The following is a 17911-nucleotide window of genomic DNA, read 5'->3' as shown; positions in this document are numbered from 1 at the left end:
AAAAAAATCAAACTCAGGGCTGAAATCAACCAAATTGAAGCTAAAAGAACTATACAAAGAATCAAAAAACCTAGGAACTAGTTCTTTGAGAAAATCAGCAAGATAGACAAACCCTTAGCCAGACTAACCAGAGGGCACAGAGACTGTAGCCAAATAAACAGAATCAGGAATGAAAAGGGAGACATAGGAACAGAAACTGAGGAAATTAAAAAAAACATCAGATCCTACTACAAAAGTCTGTACTCAACAAAACTAGAAAACCTGGACAAAATGGATGATTTTCTAGACACATACCAGGTACCAAAGTCAAATCAGGATCAGATAAACCTCTAAACAGTCCCATAACCCCAAAGGAAATAGATGCAGTCATTAAAAGTCTCCCAACCAAAATGAGCCCAGGGCCAGATGGCTTTCGTGCATAATTCTATCAGACCTTCAAAGAAGATTTAATACCAGTACTCTTCAAACTATTCTACAAAATAGAAACAGAAGGAACACTACCCAGTTGTTTCTATGAAGCTACAGTTGCACTATACCTAAACCACAAAAAGACCCAACAAAGAAAGAGAACGACAGACCAATTTCCCTTCTGAATATTGATGCAAAAATACTCAATATAGTTCTCGCAAACAGAATCCAAGAACACATCAAAATGATCATCCACCACGATCAAGTAGGCTTTATCCCAAGGATGCAGGGATGGTTCAATATATGGAAATCCATCGATGTAATCCACTGTAGAAACAAACTCAAAGAAAACAACCCACATGATCATCTCATTAGGTGCGGAAAAAGTTTTTGACAAAATACAACACCCATTCATGTTAAAAGTATTGGAGAGATCAGGAATTCAAGGTGCATACCTAGATATAATAAAAGCAATATACAGCAAACCAGTAGCCAACATCAAACTAAATGGGGAGAAACTCAAAGCAATCTCACTAAAATCTGGGACTATGCAAGGTTGCCCACTCTCTCCCTACCTAGTCAATATAGTACTAGAAGTCCTAGCCAGATTAATTAGACAACAAAAAGAGATCAAAGGGATACAAATTGGGAAGGAGGAAGTCAAGGTGTCACTCTTTGCAGATGATGTGATAGTGCACACAAGCGACCTCAAAAATTCTACCCGAGAGCGCCTACAACTGATAAACAACTTCAGCAAAGTGGCTAGATATGAAATTAACTCAAACAAATCAGCAGTCTTTCTCCACTCAAAGGATAAAGGGATGAGAAAGGAATTAGGGAAATAGCATCCTTCACAATAGTGACTCTAACCAAGCAAGTGAAAGATCTGTATGACAAGAACCTCAAGATGCTGAAGAAAGAAATTGAAGAAGATCTCAGAAAATGGGAAAATCTCCCATGCTCATGGATTGGCAGGATTAATATAGTAAAAATAGCCATCTTGCTGAAAGCAATCTACAAAATTCTAACTCAATTCTTCACAGACATAGAAAGAGCAATTCTTTTTTTTTTAAGATTTATTTATTTATTATATGTAAGTACACTGTAGCTGCCTTCAGACACTCCATAAGAGGGCATCAGATCTCATTACAGATGGTTGTGAGCCACCATATGGTTGCTGGGATTTGAACTCAGGACCTACAGAAGAGCAGTCAGTGTTCTTAACCACTGAGCCATCTCTCCAGCCCCAGAAAGAGCAATTCTCAAATTCATTTGGAATAACAAAAAACCTAGGATAGAAAAAAACTATTCTCAACAATAAAAAACAAACAAAACAAAACCCTGAGGAAATCACCACCTCAAGCCATACTATAGAGCAATAGTGATTAAAAAACAAAAAAACAAAACAAAACAAAAAACCCTGCATGGTATTGGTACTAAAACAGGCAAGTAGATCAATGGAATAGAATTGAAGACCCAGAAATGAACCCACACACCTGTTCACTTGATCTTTGACAAAGACGCTAAAACCATTCAGTGGAAAAAAGACAGCATTTTCAACAAATGGTGCTGGTTCAACTGGTGAATGCAGAAGAATGCGAATGGATCCATTCTTATCTCCCTGTACAAAGCACAAGTCCAAGTGGATCAAGGACCTCCACATAAAACCAGATACACTGAATCTAATAGAAGAGAAAGTGGGGAAAAGTCTGGAACACGTGGGCCCAGGGGAAAAGTTCCTGAGCAGAACACCAATGGCTTATGATTTAAGAGCAACAGTTGACAAATGGGACCTCATAAAACTGAAAATTTTCTGTAAGGCAAAGGACACTGTCAATAGGACAAAACAGCAACCCACAGATTGGGGAAAGATCTTTACCAATCCTACATCCGATAGAGGGCTAATATCCAAAATAGATAAAGAACTCAGGAAGGCAGACTCCTGAGAACCAAATAACCCTATTACAAAGTGGAGTACAGAGCTAAACAGAGAATTCTCAACCGAGGAATCTCGAATGGCTGAGAAACATTTAAAGAAATGTTCAACATGCTTAGTTATCAGGGAAATGCAAACCAAAACAACCCCTGAGATTCCACCTCACACCAGTCTGAATTGTTAAGATCAAAAACACAGGTGACAACAGATGTTGGCGAGGATATGGAGAAAGAGGAACACTCCTCCATTGTTGGTGGGATTGCAAGCTTGTACAACCACTCTGGAAATCAGTCTGGCGGTTCCTCAGAAAATTGGACATAGTACTACCTGAGGACCCAGCTATACCACTCCTGGGCATATCCCCAGAAGATTCTCCAACATATAACAAGGACAAATGCTCCACTATGTTCATAACAGCCTTATTTATAAGAGCCTAACAGCCTTATTTATAAGAGCCAGAAGCTGGAAAGAACCCAGATTTTCCTCAACAGAGCAATGGATACAGGATATGTGTACATTTACACAATGAAGTACTACTCAGCTATTAAAAGCAATGACTTCATAAAATTCACAGGCAAATGGATGGAACTAGAAAATACCATCCTGAGTGAGGTAACCCAGACACAAAAGATCACACATGGTATGCACTCACTGATAAGTGGATACAAACCCAAAAGCTCACAATGCATATGATACAATTTATAGAGCTGGGCGTGGTGGCGCACACCTTTAATCCCAGCACTCGGGAGGCAGAGGCAGGTGGATTTCTGAGTTTGAGGCCAGCCTGGCCTACAAAGTGAGTTCCAGGGCAGCCAGGGCTATTCAGAGAAACCCTGTCTCGAAAAAAACAAAAACAAAAACAAAAACAAACAAACAAACAAACAAAAAACAACTTATAGACCATATGGAAAGTAGAAGGAAGGAAGACCAGAAGGTGGATGCTTCAGTCCTGCATTGAGGGGGGAACAGGACGATTGTGGGTGGTGGAAGGAGAGGGGGACAAGGAAGAAAGGAGGAGGAAGAAATAAGGGTGGCAGTATCAGAATCTGGAGGAGAGATGAGAGAAGTATAGAGGTAAGGAAATTGAATAAAAATAGGTAGCAGGGGGGATGAGAAATGGGATAGCCACTGGAGGGTCCCAGACAGCAGAGAAACTGTTGAGGCTTCCAGGACCCAACGGGATTGACTTTAGCCATAATGCACAGAGAAGGGGGAGACAGAATCTGTGGAGACTACCTCCAGTAGATAGGTGGCCCCTGGTCGAGGGATGGAGCCACCCACCCATCTCAAAGATTTTTTAACCCAGAAATGTTCCTATCCAAATGAAGAACAAGGACAAAAAATGGAACAGAGATAGAAGGAAAGGCCAACCAGGGAACAGCCCCACCTGGGGATACATCATGTCTGCAGACACCAAACCCAACACTGTTGCTGTGGCCGAGAGGTGCTTGCAGAGAGGGACCAAGTGTGGCAGTTCCTGGGGAGGTCTGGCCAGCAACTGACCAATGCAGAGGCAGATGCTTGGAGCCAACCATGAGGCTGAACTCAGGGAACCTGGCGGGGGGGGGGGGGGTTGGGGGGGTTGGGGGGGGAGCTGGCAGAAGGACTGGGGGAGCAGAGGGGGATTGCAACCCCATTGGAAGAACAACATAGGTTGCCCTGACCACCCAGTTCCCCCAGAGTCTAGACCACCAACCAAGGAGTCTACCTAAAGGGATCTTTAGCTCCATATACATATGTAGCAGAGAATGGCCTTGCCCAACAGCAACAAGAGAGGAGGCCCTTAGTCCCAGGAAGGTTTGATGCCCCACAGTAGGGGGATGTCGGAACGGTGGGATGGGAGAGTGTGGGTGGGTGGGGGAGCACTCTCCAACAGGCAAAAGGGAAGGGGAGGGCAGATGTGGGATGGGGAGTGTCAGAGGGGTAGCCAGGAAATGGGATATCATGGGATGGGGGTTGGTTGATGGGGTAACTGGAAAGTGGTATATTATTTGAGATGTAAATGAATGGAATAAGTAATAATAATAATCAATAATAAAAACAATAGTAATTTACTCTCACCTACCAGGCTCCCTGACAGCACTGACTGAAGACCCCCGAGGCTGCCGGCTCCTTTGCGAGGCATCTGACCAACGGTCCAGGCTCTGTGAGTAATCCATTTCAGTTTCAAAGAACTGTGCAATGTGATCATTGGAAAACAGACCTTCATACACATGGCCATTCTTGAAGGTCATTCTGCCCTGTGGGGAGGGAGGCACGTGAGGCTCTGAAGACGTTTCAGGAGGGAGATTCTTTCTTCAGAAGGGTTTTCAAGGGTTTGGAGCATTTTCTGCTTTGAAGATAGGCCACAAAGAGTCGTTCTTCAATGAATCTCACACCATGCCTCTCCCTCCTCCTGTGCCTGCCCCTCCTCTTCTCCCCTCCCCCCTCCTCCAACCTTTCCCCAAGTTGAATCACCTCTTGGTCATAGCAATCAACTTTTTGTTTATTAAACCTTAATAAGCTTTGTGAATGGCCAATGGAGGGCCCATGGCCATGGGTGTGGCACTGCTATATGTCAACCCCAGGATGGTAAAGTAATGATTCTGAGGACGACAAACACGCCCCCCGCCCTTCCCCACCTCCCCACCCCTGTTCTGCTCTGTCAATTGAGAGGCATTTGTAGAGAGCTTTGGAAATGAGTCTCATTTCTTCTCCTTAGCAGGGCTGTGTAATGTGAAACCTGTCTTGTAATCATAGGAATACGGCAACCCAAGGGTAGAGCTGCTATGTGGGTCGGTGGCATAGACATGCTGAAGTCACTGAGTTAATATCACAAGCCAGCCCCAGTGCCCACACTGCAATTGTATATGAACGATCAGGCTACACTGTAACTTACAACCTGCAACCTGCACCCTCCCTTATTTGTATACACATATAACAGAGACAATTCAATTGTTTCTAAGTAGCCAGGAAATAATATGTTGTAAGGAGCTTTAAATGCATATCATCGCTGTAACTAAAGTAGTTATCTTTGTGAAATGAGCAATACCACGACTTACCAGACACACACCTTCCAGCATTCCCCAGCAGCCATACTCACCCTGCCCTGCTTTTTGTTGGAAGCCCACTCTCCCTCATACATGGCTCCACTGGCGTAGTAAAATTTCCCTTGTCCATGACGGAAGCCATTTACAAATTCCCCTATGTATTCATTTCTCAAGGGATACTGAGAGTTGGGGATTCTCTTTAGGAACCATGTGTGTGTTCCAAAGCCATTCTGAAAAGAAAGTAGCTCGTCAGCAGAAACCCCCTTCACCTGAACTCCAGTTATGGCAAAGACACTGATAATCTGAAGGGGCAGAGTGCATGAACCTAGAAGCAGGTATTGAGGTCAGCTGCCTTTTGACCTCTGGCAGTGAGCCCTTTAGGGATTGTAGGATTGGATGAAGGATGTGTGAGAGCATTCCAGAAGACTAAGTGACAAAACATGGATTAAACAGTGTAGCTGGCACTAGAAGGCTGTAACTTTAACTTACTTTCTCTTCTGTTGCTGTGACCAAACCAGCTTAGGGAACGAAGGGCTGGGCCACAGCTTTGGGTTATAGTTTTGTCACTTCTGGGAAGCCACAGTGGCGGAAGCTTGAGAAGGCTGGTCACATTGTATCCATCCACAGTCAGCGGCAGAGAGCAGAGGGTGCACGCTCGGCTCAGCCGGCTCCCTCCACTATATCTTATAGTACAGGATCCCTTGCCCAGGTGTGTGTGTGTGTGGATGGCCCTGTCCACAACTAAGATGGGTGTTCCCGCATCAATTAGAGTAATTAAAATAACACTGCGCCAGAAGTCCGCCTCGGGTGATTCTAGATTTTGTGAGTTGAGGCTAACCCTAGTCATCTCAAGTTTCTTAGGTTAGTTGTGCTTAGGGCCCTTAGTACAGCTCCCACCTCAGGCTGCGACGCATGTGACGTCAGGTGCCTACCTGGATCCCCTTCTCCCAGTGGCCCGTGTACTCCTCGTTTGTTGTGAGCCACCTCATTCTGCCTTCCCCATGGCGCATGTTGTTCTCCCACTGCCCTTCATATATGTTTCCTGATTTATAGCTGGGACCAAAGAAATCAATGATGAACAGTTGGCTATCTTATGTCGACAACATCTGATTTGCCCTTAACGTCCTTAAACTCACCCCCTAAACACCTCTCAGGAAATCCAACCCAGAAAGGACCCAGTGCTATGGAGACATAGGTAGCACATGGTTGGCAAAAATATTCCTATTAGGGAGGAGAATAATTCCATTTATTAAACTTCTTCATTATTCAATAAATGGGTAAGAGTGAGATTTTACATCTTCTAGAAACAACTCCTATTATGTTATTACTTAAATATTTTGACACTAGATAATATGTATTGTTAGGTACGTATGTGGTGTGTGCACATGTGCATGTGGAGCCCCAAGGTCCACATGGGATGTATTTCCTCTGGTTTTTTAAAGACTGGGTCTCTCATTGGACCTGAATCTCCTCTGTCTGGCTTTAGAAGCTTTAAGGATCCTCCTGTGTCTGCTCCCTGTGCTGAGGTTGCAGGTACATCCTGCTACACCAAGCTTTTTCCATGGGTGCTGGGGACTGAATTCAGCTTCCCACGCTTTCCTGGAAGGGCCATACTGATGGATCCACTCCCTAGCCCAGTGTTAGGAGCACTCATTGCTCTTCCACAGGACCAGAGTTTATTTCCTGTCCATGTTGGGCAGTTAACAACCACCTGTAATTCCAGCTCAAGGGGACTTGATACCTTCTTCTGCCTTCACATCCACTAACACATATGTGCACACACATATACATATAAAAATATACCCTAGTGTGCGCGCGCGCGCACACACACACACACACACACACACACACACACATCCTTATCCTTGCTGGGTATGAAGGTACAGGTCTATAATCCCAGCACTTGAGAGGGAGAGAAAAGAGATTCTTGAATTCAAGGTCAGCCTGGGCTAATAGCAAGACCTTGCACAAACAAAGCAAAATGGGGGTTGGGCTGTAGGCCCAGTGGGAAGGTGTTCACCGTATTTTAGCCCAATGGGAGGATATTCACCGTGCTCTAGGCCCTTGGGTTTAATCCCTAGCACTGCCAAAGCTAAAACAGTAACAACAAGACTATCGGGTCAATCTAAAATCAAGCAAAAATGCTGCTGTTCGTCAGAAAACATTCAGTACTATAAACTATGATAAACAGACTCATCGTAGGTTACAGAGGGCAAAGGTGGGCAGTTTCTATTTAAAACAAAGTGAAACCTACAATCACACACTTAGTATTTTCTTCTGGATTTCCCATGGGATGTTTTCATTGCTATAGAGATGTTGTCAGGAGTTACTGAAAACTCCGCCATGCTTGGACAAAAGATGTGCTCTTCATCATTTCTGCACCTCATCTCTAACCTGGGTGAGAATCAAACGAGCCTTTGAAAGCTTTTTCACCCACAACTCAAATGAGGAGGGGAGGGTCGTACCTACCATCTTATTCCCCAGCCCTTTTTGATGTTGTATACCCAGTCTCCTTCATACCAAGAGGTCCCCTCTTGATTGTAATAGATGGAGCCCTAAAGCAAACAATAGTAAGAGAAATGAAGCCTCAATGATGTAAATCCTCTTGCATAAAGATCAAGCATGCACATCTAAGACGCATAAACTGTGCAGAAGTCAATGTTATAGTTATAACCCATAACCCATGATACGTTGGTTTTACAGACGAAGAAACGGGCTGGGGAAAGGTCTCATTGGGTAAAGTGCAAGCACGAGGACTTGAGTGTGGACCCCAGAATCCACATAAAAAGCTGGACACAGCACACAGTGTAAGCGTCTGCCATCCCCACACTCCTAACTAGGAGATGGCAAATGGAGACAGGAGAACCTCTGGGAGCGCGAGGGCCAGCCAGCATGCTATACCCAGCAGAGATGCTCCAGACTAGGTAAAAGATGAGGACATGCACCCCAGGTTGTCTTCTGACCACCACATGCACTCCATGACAATGCACACAGACATACAAAGGGTTAAGTATGTACACCAATATCACAAACCAGCTGCTCTTGCGTGAATCAGACTTTTTGTTTTTAGGGGAGAGATACCTTACAGAAACAACTGAAGAGAGGGATTATTTATTTTGGTTGGTGGTTCCAGAGTTTTCAGTCTATAACCATCAGTTCTGTTAGTTCTGGGCCAGTGTTGAGGCAGAACATCATGGCAGTGGGTCAGATGGCAGAGGCTGCTTACCTGTGGCAGACAGAAGTATGGAGGGGTGGGAAGGAACTAGGGACAAGCTACTTCCCAAATGACCAACTCCCTGACCTACTTCCTCCAGTGAGGCCTCACCTGCTAATCAGGGCCATCCAATCTTTTGGCACTGAGACTTAATAATGTTATCCTTCAGTATGTTGGGCCTTATTCATGGTATCCTGAGGTGCAAGGGGTCCATGGGTCACAGACTGACCATGCCTGTTTTCCAGAAACTCTCAAATAGGACCATCAGCTTGAGGCCAACTTCCTCACGCACGAGTTAGGCATGGGGCTCATACTTAAAATCCCCACACTTGGGCAGTGAGGATAAAAAGATCAGTTTAAGTTGGAGACCAACCTGGGCTACACAGTAAGTTTCTAGACAGCCTGAAGTACAAAGAAAGAGCTTGTCTGAAGACAAAGGTAACACATCAAGGTGAAGGGGTTTGACTCCTAGTCCTGTGACCTGAGAGCCACGTGGTATAGAGAACCAGCTTCTATAAACTGTCTTCTGACCTCCATATGCAAACCATGGTGTGTGTGTATGTGTGTACTGTTGTTGTATATGTGTGCTCAAGTGTCCATCAACAGATGAATAGATATTATGGTATATAGTTATAATGAAACATTAGTCAGCCTTAAAAGGGGTAGAGTACCAACACATGCCACTCCTTAGATGAACCTCAAAAATATTATGCTTAGTAAAATGGCTAGGCTTAGTAAAACAAAAGTTCATCTATTAAATGATTCCATTTATAAAGAAGTGTCTGTTAGAGTTTGGATATGAAGTGTTCCTGACAAGTCCATGCACTGACCACTTAGTTTCCAGTGTTGTGTTGTGTTGTGCTTGTGTTGTGCTTGTGTTGTGTTGTGCTTGTGTTGCGTTGTGCTTGTGTTGTGTTGTGTTGTGCTTGTGTTGTGTTGTGCTTGTGTTGTTTCAGAAGGTTCAAGAAACTTTAGAAGGTTGGGACCTAGCAGAAAGTCACTGAGGGATACATTCTAGAGAGCTGCGTCTTGTCCCGGCCCCACTATCTTCTTCCTGTTTACCATAAGGTAGCAGCCTCTCACTTTCTCACCCCCATCCTATTCTGCCCCACGGGAGACCCAGAAATAGCACCAATGACCATGGGCTGAGCCCTCTGAAACTGTGAGCCCAAATCAATCTTTTCTCTACTAAGTTGTTCCTAGCAAGAAGTTGCTGTTGTTGGTAGTAATGGTGAGTTTGTTTTGTTTTGAAACAGGGTGCTGTTATGTCCCTTGGCTGGCCTAGAACTCTCTGTATAGACCAGGCTGGCCTTGAACTCATAGAGATCCACTTGCCTCTGTTTCACAAATGCTGGGATTAAAGGTGTTTGCCACCATGCCAGGCAAGCGGTTTTTGTCACAGTGACAAAATATCGGACTGACACAACATCTAGGATGTAAATCCACATACACAGTGGGCAGCCTGATCATTGCTAGGGATATGGAGTATCTTCCTAATGCATATTTGTTTTATTTTGTGTGCTAAAAATATTTTAGAGGTTGGATAATGATGATGGTTGTATAGTGTTGTAAATGGTTAATTTTATATCATAAATACATTCACACAGATGGGACTGTTCATGGGTATAATCTTCACCTACCTTCCCATGTCTCTTGCCATGACACCAGTGGCCGATGTAGGACACAGGCTGTGTGCCACACTTGAACATACCAAATCCATTCCTCATGCCATTGGTCACCTCTCCTTCATAAGTGCTGCCGTCCGGCCATGTGTACACCCCGTGGTTCATGGGGATATTCTTCACAAAGTCCCCCTAGGGCAAAATGACCAGGAGGACGATAGGGGGTGGCAATGAAGGAACTTTGACCACTCTGACACTGACCTGGCTTTTCTGTGGGTGTGGGGGATCGGCACGTCATGTCCTCGTCCCTGTGTTTCCTATCCCCTCACCTCGTTCTTCCACAGCACGGAAGTCCACGCAGAATAAAACACTGGGAAGGTTTCATTTACACCATGCTCCAAGAAGCAAGCAGGTGACCCGGCAATGTGGTGGCTGCCAATCCTGACCTTAACTTTAGCCTCTCAGGGTCCACCGTGGAGAGGTCTGAATGATCAGCCAGGTACTGATCACTCACAGAAAGCCTTCTGTCTCCCCATGGTCCATCAAAATACTCTGCAGTCAATGGCCTACCTCATTGGCAACTTCTAAAGAACTCACTGTGTTGGCTGAGGCCGCTTTCATTGTGAGCAGCTCATGGTGACATGGCCCAAAGATGGTAGAGTGGTCCCGTTGGCAATGGTGGTAGTGGCACTGGGTAATGAACCAGGGTTCCCCCACATGCTAAGCTGGTGCTCTGCCTCAGTCCCAAGCCTCCAAACACACAGGATGATCACCAGTTCAGCAGAGCATATTGGTGCTACTTGGCTCAACGTGCCTGAGGATGCTTCGAGAGCCAAGATCCCACCCGTGAACTCTCTAAGATGGGTTGATTGTGGAGGGCTCTGTGCTTGCCAAGAAGGATCCTCCCGCAGCCCCCATACGCCAGAGGATTTCCAGAGACAGTGACACAGAAGGACCTGCCTGGCAAAACCACCACTCAGGGATCAGAAACCTTCCATGTTGGCAGCAGGCTGGAAGGTGGGGGTTGCACGGAAAGGGAGTTCTCTCAGAAAACTGGGCCCTAACACACTGTTGAGGGTGGATCCCCAGGCCCCCTCAGTGGAGGATCAACCCTCTCTCGCCATCCCTGTACCTCTGCAGCTCGTGCCCGCTGCCCAGCTGCCCTCTGAATCCACGTGCTCCGTGTATTTGCCTTAAATGTCTCTTACCATTTATGGACACCATGGCATTAGTAACTCTGCAGCGGAGATTTCTAGAACAGCACTTCAGACTTCACAGGCTTTGAGAGTGGGAGCTGAAACTGGCACAGTCTCAGAGGACAAATCTGTTCTCACAATCAGTTTAAAAATACTCACTTCCCCTCAGCCCAGCAACCCAGATGGTTTTTGTGAAACCCCCATAATGGGATGCATGCAGCCAGGAAAAAGAGAGGCTCTGCGGGGATGGGGATGGCTTAGTTAGTAAAAAAAATAAAGGAATAAAAGAGATAGAGAAACTGTGTTCAGATAAAGCATGAGGGATTTAACATACATCTATCTGTGTGCAATGCACGCAGAGAATACACAGATCACCACTGAACGCCACCCGTGTGATGTGTAAACACAGGACACCTCCGGGGCTACACATAAAGCCAGCTCCAGGGATTCGCAGGCACCTGATGCAGTCACCGCGTTACTACATGGAGTGACAAGTTGGCCTCTGCATCGTCCTGTTCTCTCCAGGTTTGGTCCTGTGCTAACACTGCCCTTTGCATTGAGTTTTTTTCTTTTTCAGAAGTAGCATCTTATTATGTAGACTCAGGGTGTCCTCCTGCCTCAGCTTCCCAAGTACTGGGATTCCATGATATCATCCTAACTATGCTAACTTTCTTTCTTTCTTTTTAAATTGTTTTTTTGAGACAGTGTCTCAGTATGTAGCCTGGCTGTCCTAAAACTGGTTCTGTAGATCAGGCTGGCTTTAAACTCACAGAGACCTCCTGGCCTCTGCCTCCCAAGTACTGGGATTAAAGGCGTGTGCTACCACACCTAACTTGACTTACTTTTATAAGAATTGTCTATCTAGAGGGCTAGAAAGATGGTTCAACAGTTAGAGCATGAGTGCCGTTTCCAGCATCCATACCAGCAGCTCCCAATTGTATGTGACTGCAGCTCTAGAGTATCCGTTATCTTCCTGTAGCCTCTGAGACCGCCTCAAGTCAACAGCCATAACAACACACAGACACGAGACACACACACACACACACACACACACACACACACACACACATACTTTAAAAAATAAAAATGAATTCTTTAAAAATAGTGCAGGGAGCGGGGCTGGAGAGATGGTTCAGTGGTTAGGAGCACTAACTGAGTTCAAAGCCCAGCAACCACATGGGTGGCTCACACCATCTGCAATGTGATCTGACGCACACTTTTGGTGTGTCTGAAGACAGCTACAGTGCACTTATATACAATAAATAAATAAATCTTTTTAAAAAATGTTTATTTTATTTAATTTTATTTATATGAGTACATTGTACATCTCTCCAGCCCCATAAATAAATCTTTAAAAAAAAAAAGTGCAGAGCGCCGACCTGTGATTAATTCTACAATTAATCCCTGACAGCTCTTACACACGACAATACTTTACCTCGTACTTCAATCCGTCAGCCCAAATGTAAGTGCCTTGTCCATGCATCAGTCCTTCTGAAAACATACCCTAGGAGAGAAATAATCGTGACCTCTCAGATGGGAGCCGTGGACAGTGGGGATCTAGACAGTGGCTCCCCTCCTAGACTGGAACCCCGCCCACCCGCCCGCCCCGCCCCTTTACCTGCAGGAATGTGCTGGCTGGCTGGCGGCAGCTGCCGCAGTGTGGTGCCCACTCTGAGCCTGCACCACACACACACACACAGTGAGCCATTCTGAGCCAAAAAAGATCCAAGGAGGAGTTTACAACTTCCCCAAAACCTAGACCTGATAACCACAGTCAGTCTCCTAAGGAAGTCACTGGAAAATCTCTGAACTACAGGCGAAAAGAATTCAAACCCTTTTGATTTTTCACTTCGAGCTTTCAAGATTTGGGGCTGAGAAGAAAGCTCAGTGGGAGAGACGCCTGACTAGCACGGACAAGGCCCATTTCCTACGCTGTAAAACCAAACACAACCATTAGACACGGCACATTTGTGAGCCTCGCACTTTGTTTTCTCTTATTGGAAATCATCATCGCGCATATGCACATAACTGTGTGCAGACAGATACACACATGTATAGCTATGTATGAGCATGTGGAGAACTTCAGCTCCAGGGGACCCAATACCCCCTTCTGGTCTCCATGGGCATCTGCACACACATGGAACACGGACATACACATAAGACCTAGAAATCTTTAAATTTTATTTTTTTACATAAGCACATGTTTCTGGTAATCATGAATGAATGAATGAATGAATGAATGAATATCTTAATTGTGGCCTACAAGTAAAGGGAAAACAACCCTTAAAAAAATCCAACAATTATGGAACAGTTGCATCTAGCAATTTTTGAGCATTACACAGGATCACTGTCAGGTAAGCCAGGGAGCTATCATTTCATGGCTGCCAAGCTTCATTTTATGATGGTCAGAAAGTTCTGGGCTGTCAGGGGTGACGGGATGTTTAAGACCACTAGACTGTCCACTTAAAAAGATTAACAAATGTTGTGTATGCTTCACAACACATCAAAAAATTTTTTTTTGGTTTTTTTTTTTGGTTTTTTTGAGACAGGGTTTCTCTGTGTAGCCCTGGCTGTCCTGGAACTCACTTTGTAGACCAAGCTGGCCTCGAACTCAGAAATCTGCCTGCCTCTGCCTCCCGAGTGCTGGGATTAAAGGCGTGTGCCACCACTGCCTGGCCACATCAAAAATTTTAAGACTTATCTTGTATTTTGGTGTGGGTTCTACAGTGATGAAAATCATATAATAATACATAATAAATTTATAACTGAAAACAATTCTAACTGCAATCTAGTGTTATGCGACTAATATATAAAATATTGATGTATCTATTTAAAGAGTGAGAAGAAACAGTGTTAGCTGAGAACGTTTATCACAAAACAATAGTGAAACTGAGATTTTGCCCTTTTTGGTTTGTTTGTTTTTATTCTTTGCAGTGGCAGGGATGGACTCAGGGATTTCTGCACGTTAGGCAAGTGATCTGCCATGGGGCCACACCCTCAGCCCCGAGACTCTGCTCATCATTCTTGGCCTGAGTTTCATCTCTGTTGCTATGCTGAAGCACTCTGACCAAAAGCAGTGATTTGGCTTACACTTCCAGCTCACAGTCCGTCACTGAGGGACACTGGGACAGTAACTCAAGCAGGCACTTGAGGCAGAAACCATGAAGGAACGCTGCTTGCTGTCTTTTCTTTATCTAGCTTTCTTGATCAGCATAGCACCACCCGCCTAGGGAATAGCACCACCTACAGTGGACTGGACCCTTCTATAGCAACAACACAATCCCCCACGTGTGTGCTTATAGGCCAAACTGATCTGAGTGATCCTTCAATTGAGACTCCCTTCTTAGGTAATATGTCGAGTTGACAGTTCAAACTAACTTAGGGCAGCCTCTGTGTTAAACCAGTAGACAGAATCAAATACCTATAGAATATATTTGGGGGAAAGAAGTCAGATTGTTACTGACATTGACTATGTAGCCAGGACTGAAACAGTTGCACGTGGACTAGACCTGCAGTTTTTTAAAAAGACCATCTCTCCCTAAAACATACAGTCTAATGACTATTTGCATATAATTTGTATTTCATTTACATGCCATTTGCATATCATTTGCTTTATATTCAGTACTGTAAGTTGTGTAGCAATGACAATGAATATGCAGGGTGTGCATACTGATGGTAGAACACTTGGATAACATTCTCAAGGCCCTGGATTCAATCCTCAGCACCACAAGAAAACAAATAACAACACAGTATATGGGAAGATGCCCACTAGGTTCTATTTCTTTAAGATATGTGTGTGTGTGTGTGTGTGTGATGTGTGATGTGAGTGCAGCCCTGGAAAAGGCAAGAAGAGGGCATCATACCCCCTGGATCTGGAGCCAAAGGCACTTGTGAAATGCCACTCTGGTGCTGTGAACCAAACACTGGTCCTCTTTCTTCTACAAGAGCAGCAAACCCTGGCGAGCCATCTCTCTAGCCCCAGTGATATGTGTAGGTTCTTTGCAAACCCTGAAGCATTTTGTGTGGAGGACTTAAGCATCCAAGTTTGGTATCTCATCTGTGGTGACTGTATTTACTTAGTGATGAATCTATGGCTTGACAATAGTTAAAAATCAGGAAAAGAAAGATTGAAATCTAAAATAAGCACTTCAGTTATACTGAGTTACACTTCACCTTAAGTAGATAGTTGGGGTTCAGGATAAAATCAGTGTGCAGTACTTCTAAAAGTCTTAGAGGAGCCCAGCTCTCGGGAGGCAGAGGCAGGCAGATTTCTGAGTTTGAGGCCAGCCTGTTCTACAGAGTGAGTTCCAGGACAGCCAGGGCTACACAGAGAAACCCTGTCTCAAAAAACAAAACAAAACAAAAAAGTTTTAGAGGAATCTGTGGCATTCGCTCAAGCCTTGGGAATGGAAGACTTTCAGTCTATTCCTTTCTTCCAGCCCTGTTGGCTCCAATAATTGTGACTTACGTGGTAGGTGTTTCCGCCTTGAAAGACAGCAAAGCCTTCTCCCTCATACAGTCCACGGACTTTCTCCCCTTCATAGCTACAAAGAAATAGCATTCAAACTCATGAAGGGTGTGGATGTTACAGTATACAGATTCCCATGGCATGTACACCTCTTAGTGTGATCTGAGGGGCTTGGTAGGTACAGAATTTCTGTCTGGGAAGAGGGTCAGAACTCAAATGCTAGCTGTGAGACACTAGGAATGCATTTAACACCCTGAACTATACATTTTGTTTTATTTCAATCTGTGTGTGTGTGGGTGTGTGGGGGTGTACACATACAAGTGATCTGGAATCATCTGCTCTTCCACCTCACCCATTGGGGCAGGGTCTGTCAATCAAACCCAGAGCTGGCCAGTTTGCTTTGGCCATTCCACCGCAACCTTCTAAAGCTGGACGTACACACTAGTGGGCCACCATCCTCAGCTGGAATTTGTCTAAGTTTCTGGGGATCTGAAACTTAGTCCTTATGTTTGTCTGGGAAGCAATTTAATCACCAAACCATCTCACCAGTGACTGAATTATACATTTTAAGTAGTTAAAAATAGCAAATTTTGGGCTGGTGAGATGGCTCAGCGGGTAAGGGCACTGACTGCTCTTCCGAAGGTCCTGAGTTCAAATCCCAGAAATCACATGGTGGCTCACAACCATCCGTAATGAGATCTGACGCCCTCTTCTGCTTGTGTCTGAAGTCAGCTACAGTGACTTATATATAATAATAAATAAATCTTAAAAAAAAGCAAATTTTATGTATGTTACCATGTTAAAAATATTTTTATTTATTTATTTATTTTTAGATAGGGTTTCTCTGTATAGACCTGTCTGTCCTGGAACTCACTCTGTAGACCAGGATGGCCTTGAACTCAGAAATCTGCCTGTCTCTGCCTCCCAAGTGCTGGGATTAAAGGCATGTGCCACCACTGCCCGGCTAAAAATATTCTTGAAGTGTGCTACCGCCCCTGACTTTTAAGTGGATGCTAAGGATCTGAAATCAGGTCCTCAGGTTTGTACAGCAGATACTTTATCAACTGAGTCTTTTTTCCAGCTCCCAAAATAAAAAAACAAAAAAACAACAACAATAAAAACAGACAAAAAAAACTAAACAAAAAAAACTTTTCAAGAACTCTGTTTAGAGGCGGGGTTTAGGGTGGGGACTGAATGAAGAAGGACAAAGCTAGGCAGTGTGGTGCAAATTTGTGATTCCATCATTTCATTGCTGGGGAGACAGAGACAAGAGGACCCTTGGAGCTTGCGGGATAGTCCATCTAACCAAATCAGTGAGTTCCACACCCACACACAAAAGTGCTTTTGGAAACTGGGAATTGCAGGATCATAAAACTGCATGAGCTGGGCAATGGTGGCACACGCCTTTAATCCCAGCACTAAGGAGGCAGAGGCAGGCCCATCTCTGAGTAAGAGGCTAGCCTGGTATACAGAGTTTCAGGATAGCCAGGGCTACAGGGAGAAACCCTGTCTGGAAAGACAAAATCAAACCAAATCAAACCCCCAAAAATAAAACAGACAAACAAAAAAACCGCACGAGGATTCACATGGTCCCACACAAACACACCTTCGTGTAACATTTTGTTTACAGAGTCTGGCTCCACCTTGCCCCGCTTTTACCTTTCCACTATGAGCTTGGTCAGGATGGGCTCTTCGTACTGAGTCTCCTCTTCACTCTGCTCCATTTGTACTGAGTCTCTTTTCGGGGCTTGCTTGAGTGGTGTTTCCACGACTGGGACAACAGCACTGGGGGCCACTTCTTGCTTACTGGCATTGCTATCTTGTTTCGAGGCTTCTGGGTTATCAGAAATGGAGGAGGGAGAGCGGGCTGACTTATCTCCTTTCTTGTCCGCTTTTTTCTTTTCTTTCACCATGGCTTTTGGAAGACGTGCGCGTTTTCTTTACAAGCAGAATTAGCCAATGATTTCTTTGGCAGACTGCAGTTTTGTTTCAAAGCACGGATGGGTTTTACCTGAAAAAATAAAGACTGGGTTGTTTT

At 44.6% G+C, this 17911-nt stretch overlaps 1 protein-coding gene and 1 long non-coding RNA gene across 10 annotated transcripts in view; one reads left to right on the top strand and one right to left on the bottom strand.

Moving 5' to 3' along the window:
* Positions 1 to 4490, top strand: part of Gm17135 — a 30596-nt gene extending 26106 nt beyond the window's left edge. Inside the window, exon 3 of the long non-coding RNA XR_001785016.2 lies at positions 4413 to 4490. This is a non-coding gene — a long non-coding RNA (predicted gene 17135). The remainder of the gene's footprint in view (positions 1 to 4412) is intronic.
* Positions 1 to 17911, bottom strand: part of Pms2 (PMS1 homolog2, mismatch repair system component) — a 62845-nt gene that overhangs the window by 17877 nt on the left and 27057 nt on the right. For 3 of the 9 annotated variants that reach the window (XR_003955595.1, XM_030254201.1, XM_030254202.1), the window contains exons 15-22: positions 17533 to 17884; positions 15874 to 15949; positions 12841 to 12909; positions 10228 to 10401; positions 7843 to 7928; positions 6306 to 6426; positions 5427 to 5603; positions 4410 to 4584 (exon numbers count right to left, since the gene is read on the bottom strand). Coding sequence is in view for 4 of the 9 variants with exons in the window: in XM_030254201.1 (XP_030110061.1) it covers positions 4410 to 4584; positions 5427 to 5603; positions 6306 to 6426; positions 7843 to 7928; positions 10228 to 10401; positions 12841 to 12909; positions 15874 to 15949; positions 17533 to 17786 (1132 nt within the window). In the remaining 5 variants the exon portion in view is untranslated. Of the gene's footprint in view, positions 1 to 4409; positions 4585 to 5426; positions 5604 to 6305; positions 6427 to 7842; positions 7929 to 8454; positions 8600 to 10227; positions 12910 to 15873; positions 15950 to 17532; positions 17885 to 17911 lie in introns of those variants that run through there. The other 6 variants (XR_003955592.1, XR_001784634.1, XR_003955593.1 and 3 more) reach the window with 3 other exon arrangements.

The sequence above is a fragment of the Mus musculus genome, chromosome 5 (assembly GCF_000001635.26).
Source record: "Mus musculus strain C57BL/6J chromosome 5, GRCm38.p6 C57BL/6J".
Classification (NCBI taxonomy): Eukaryota; Metazoa; Chordata; class Mammalia; order Rodentia; family Muridae; genus Mus; species Mus musculus.
Note: the sequence above shows the minus strand (reverse complement) of the source record. Positions and strands in the feature narration are given on the sequence as shown.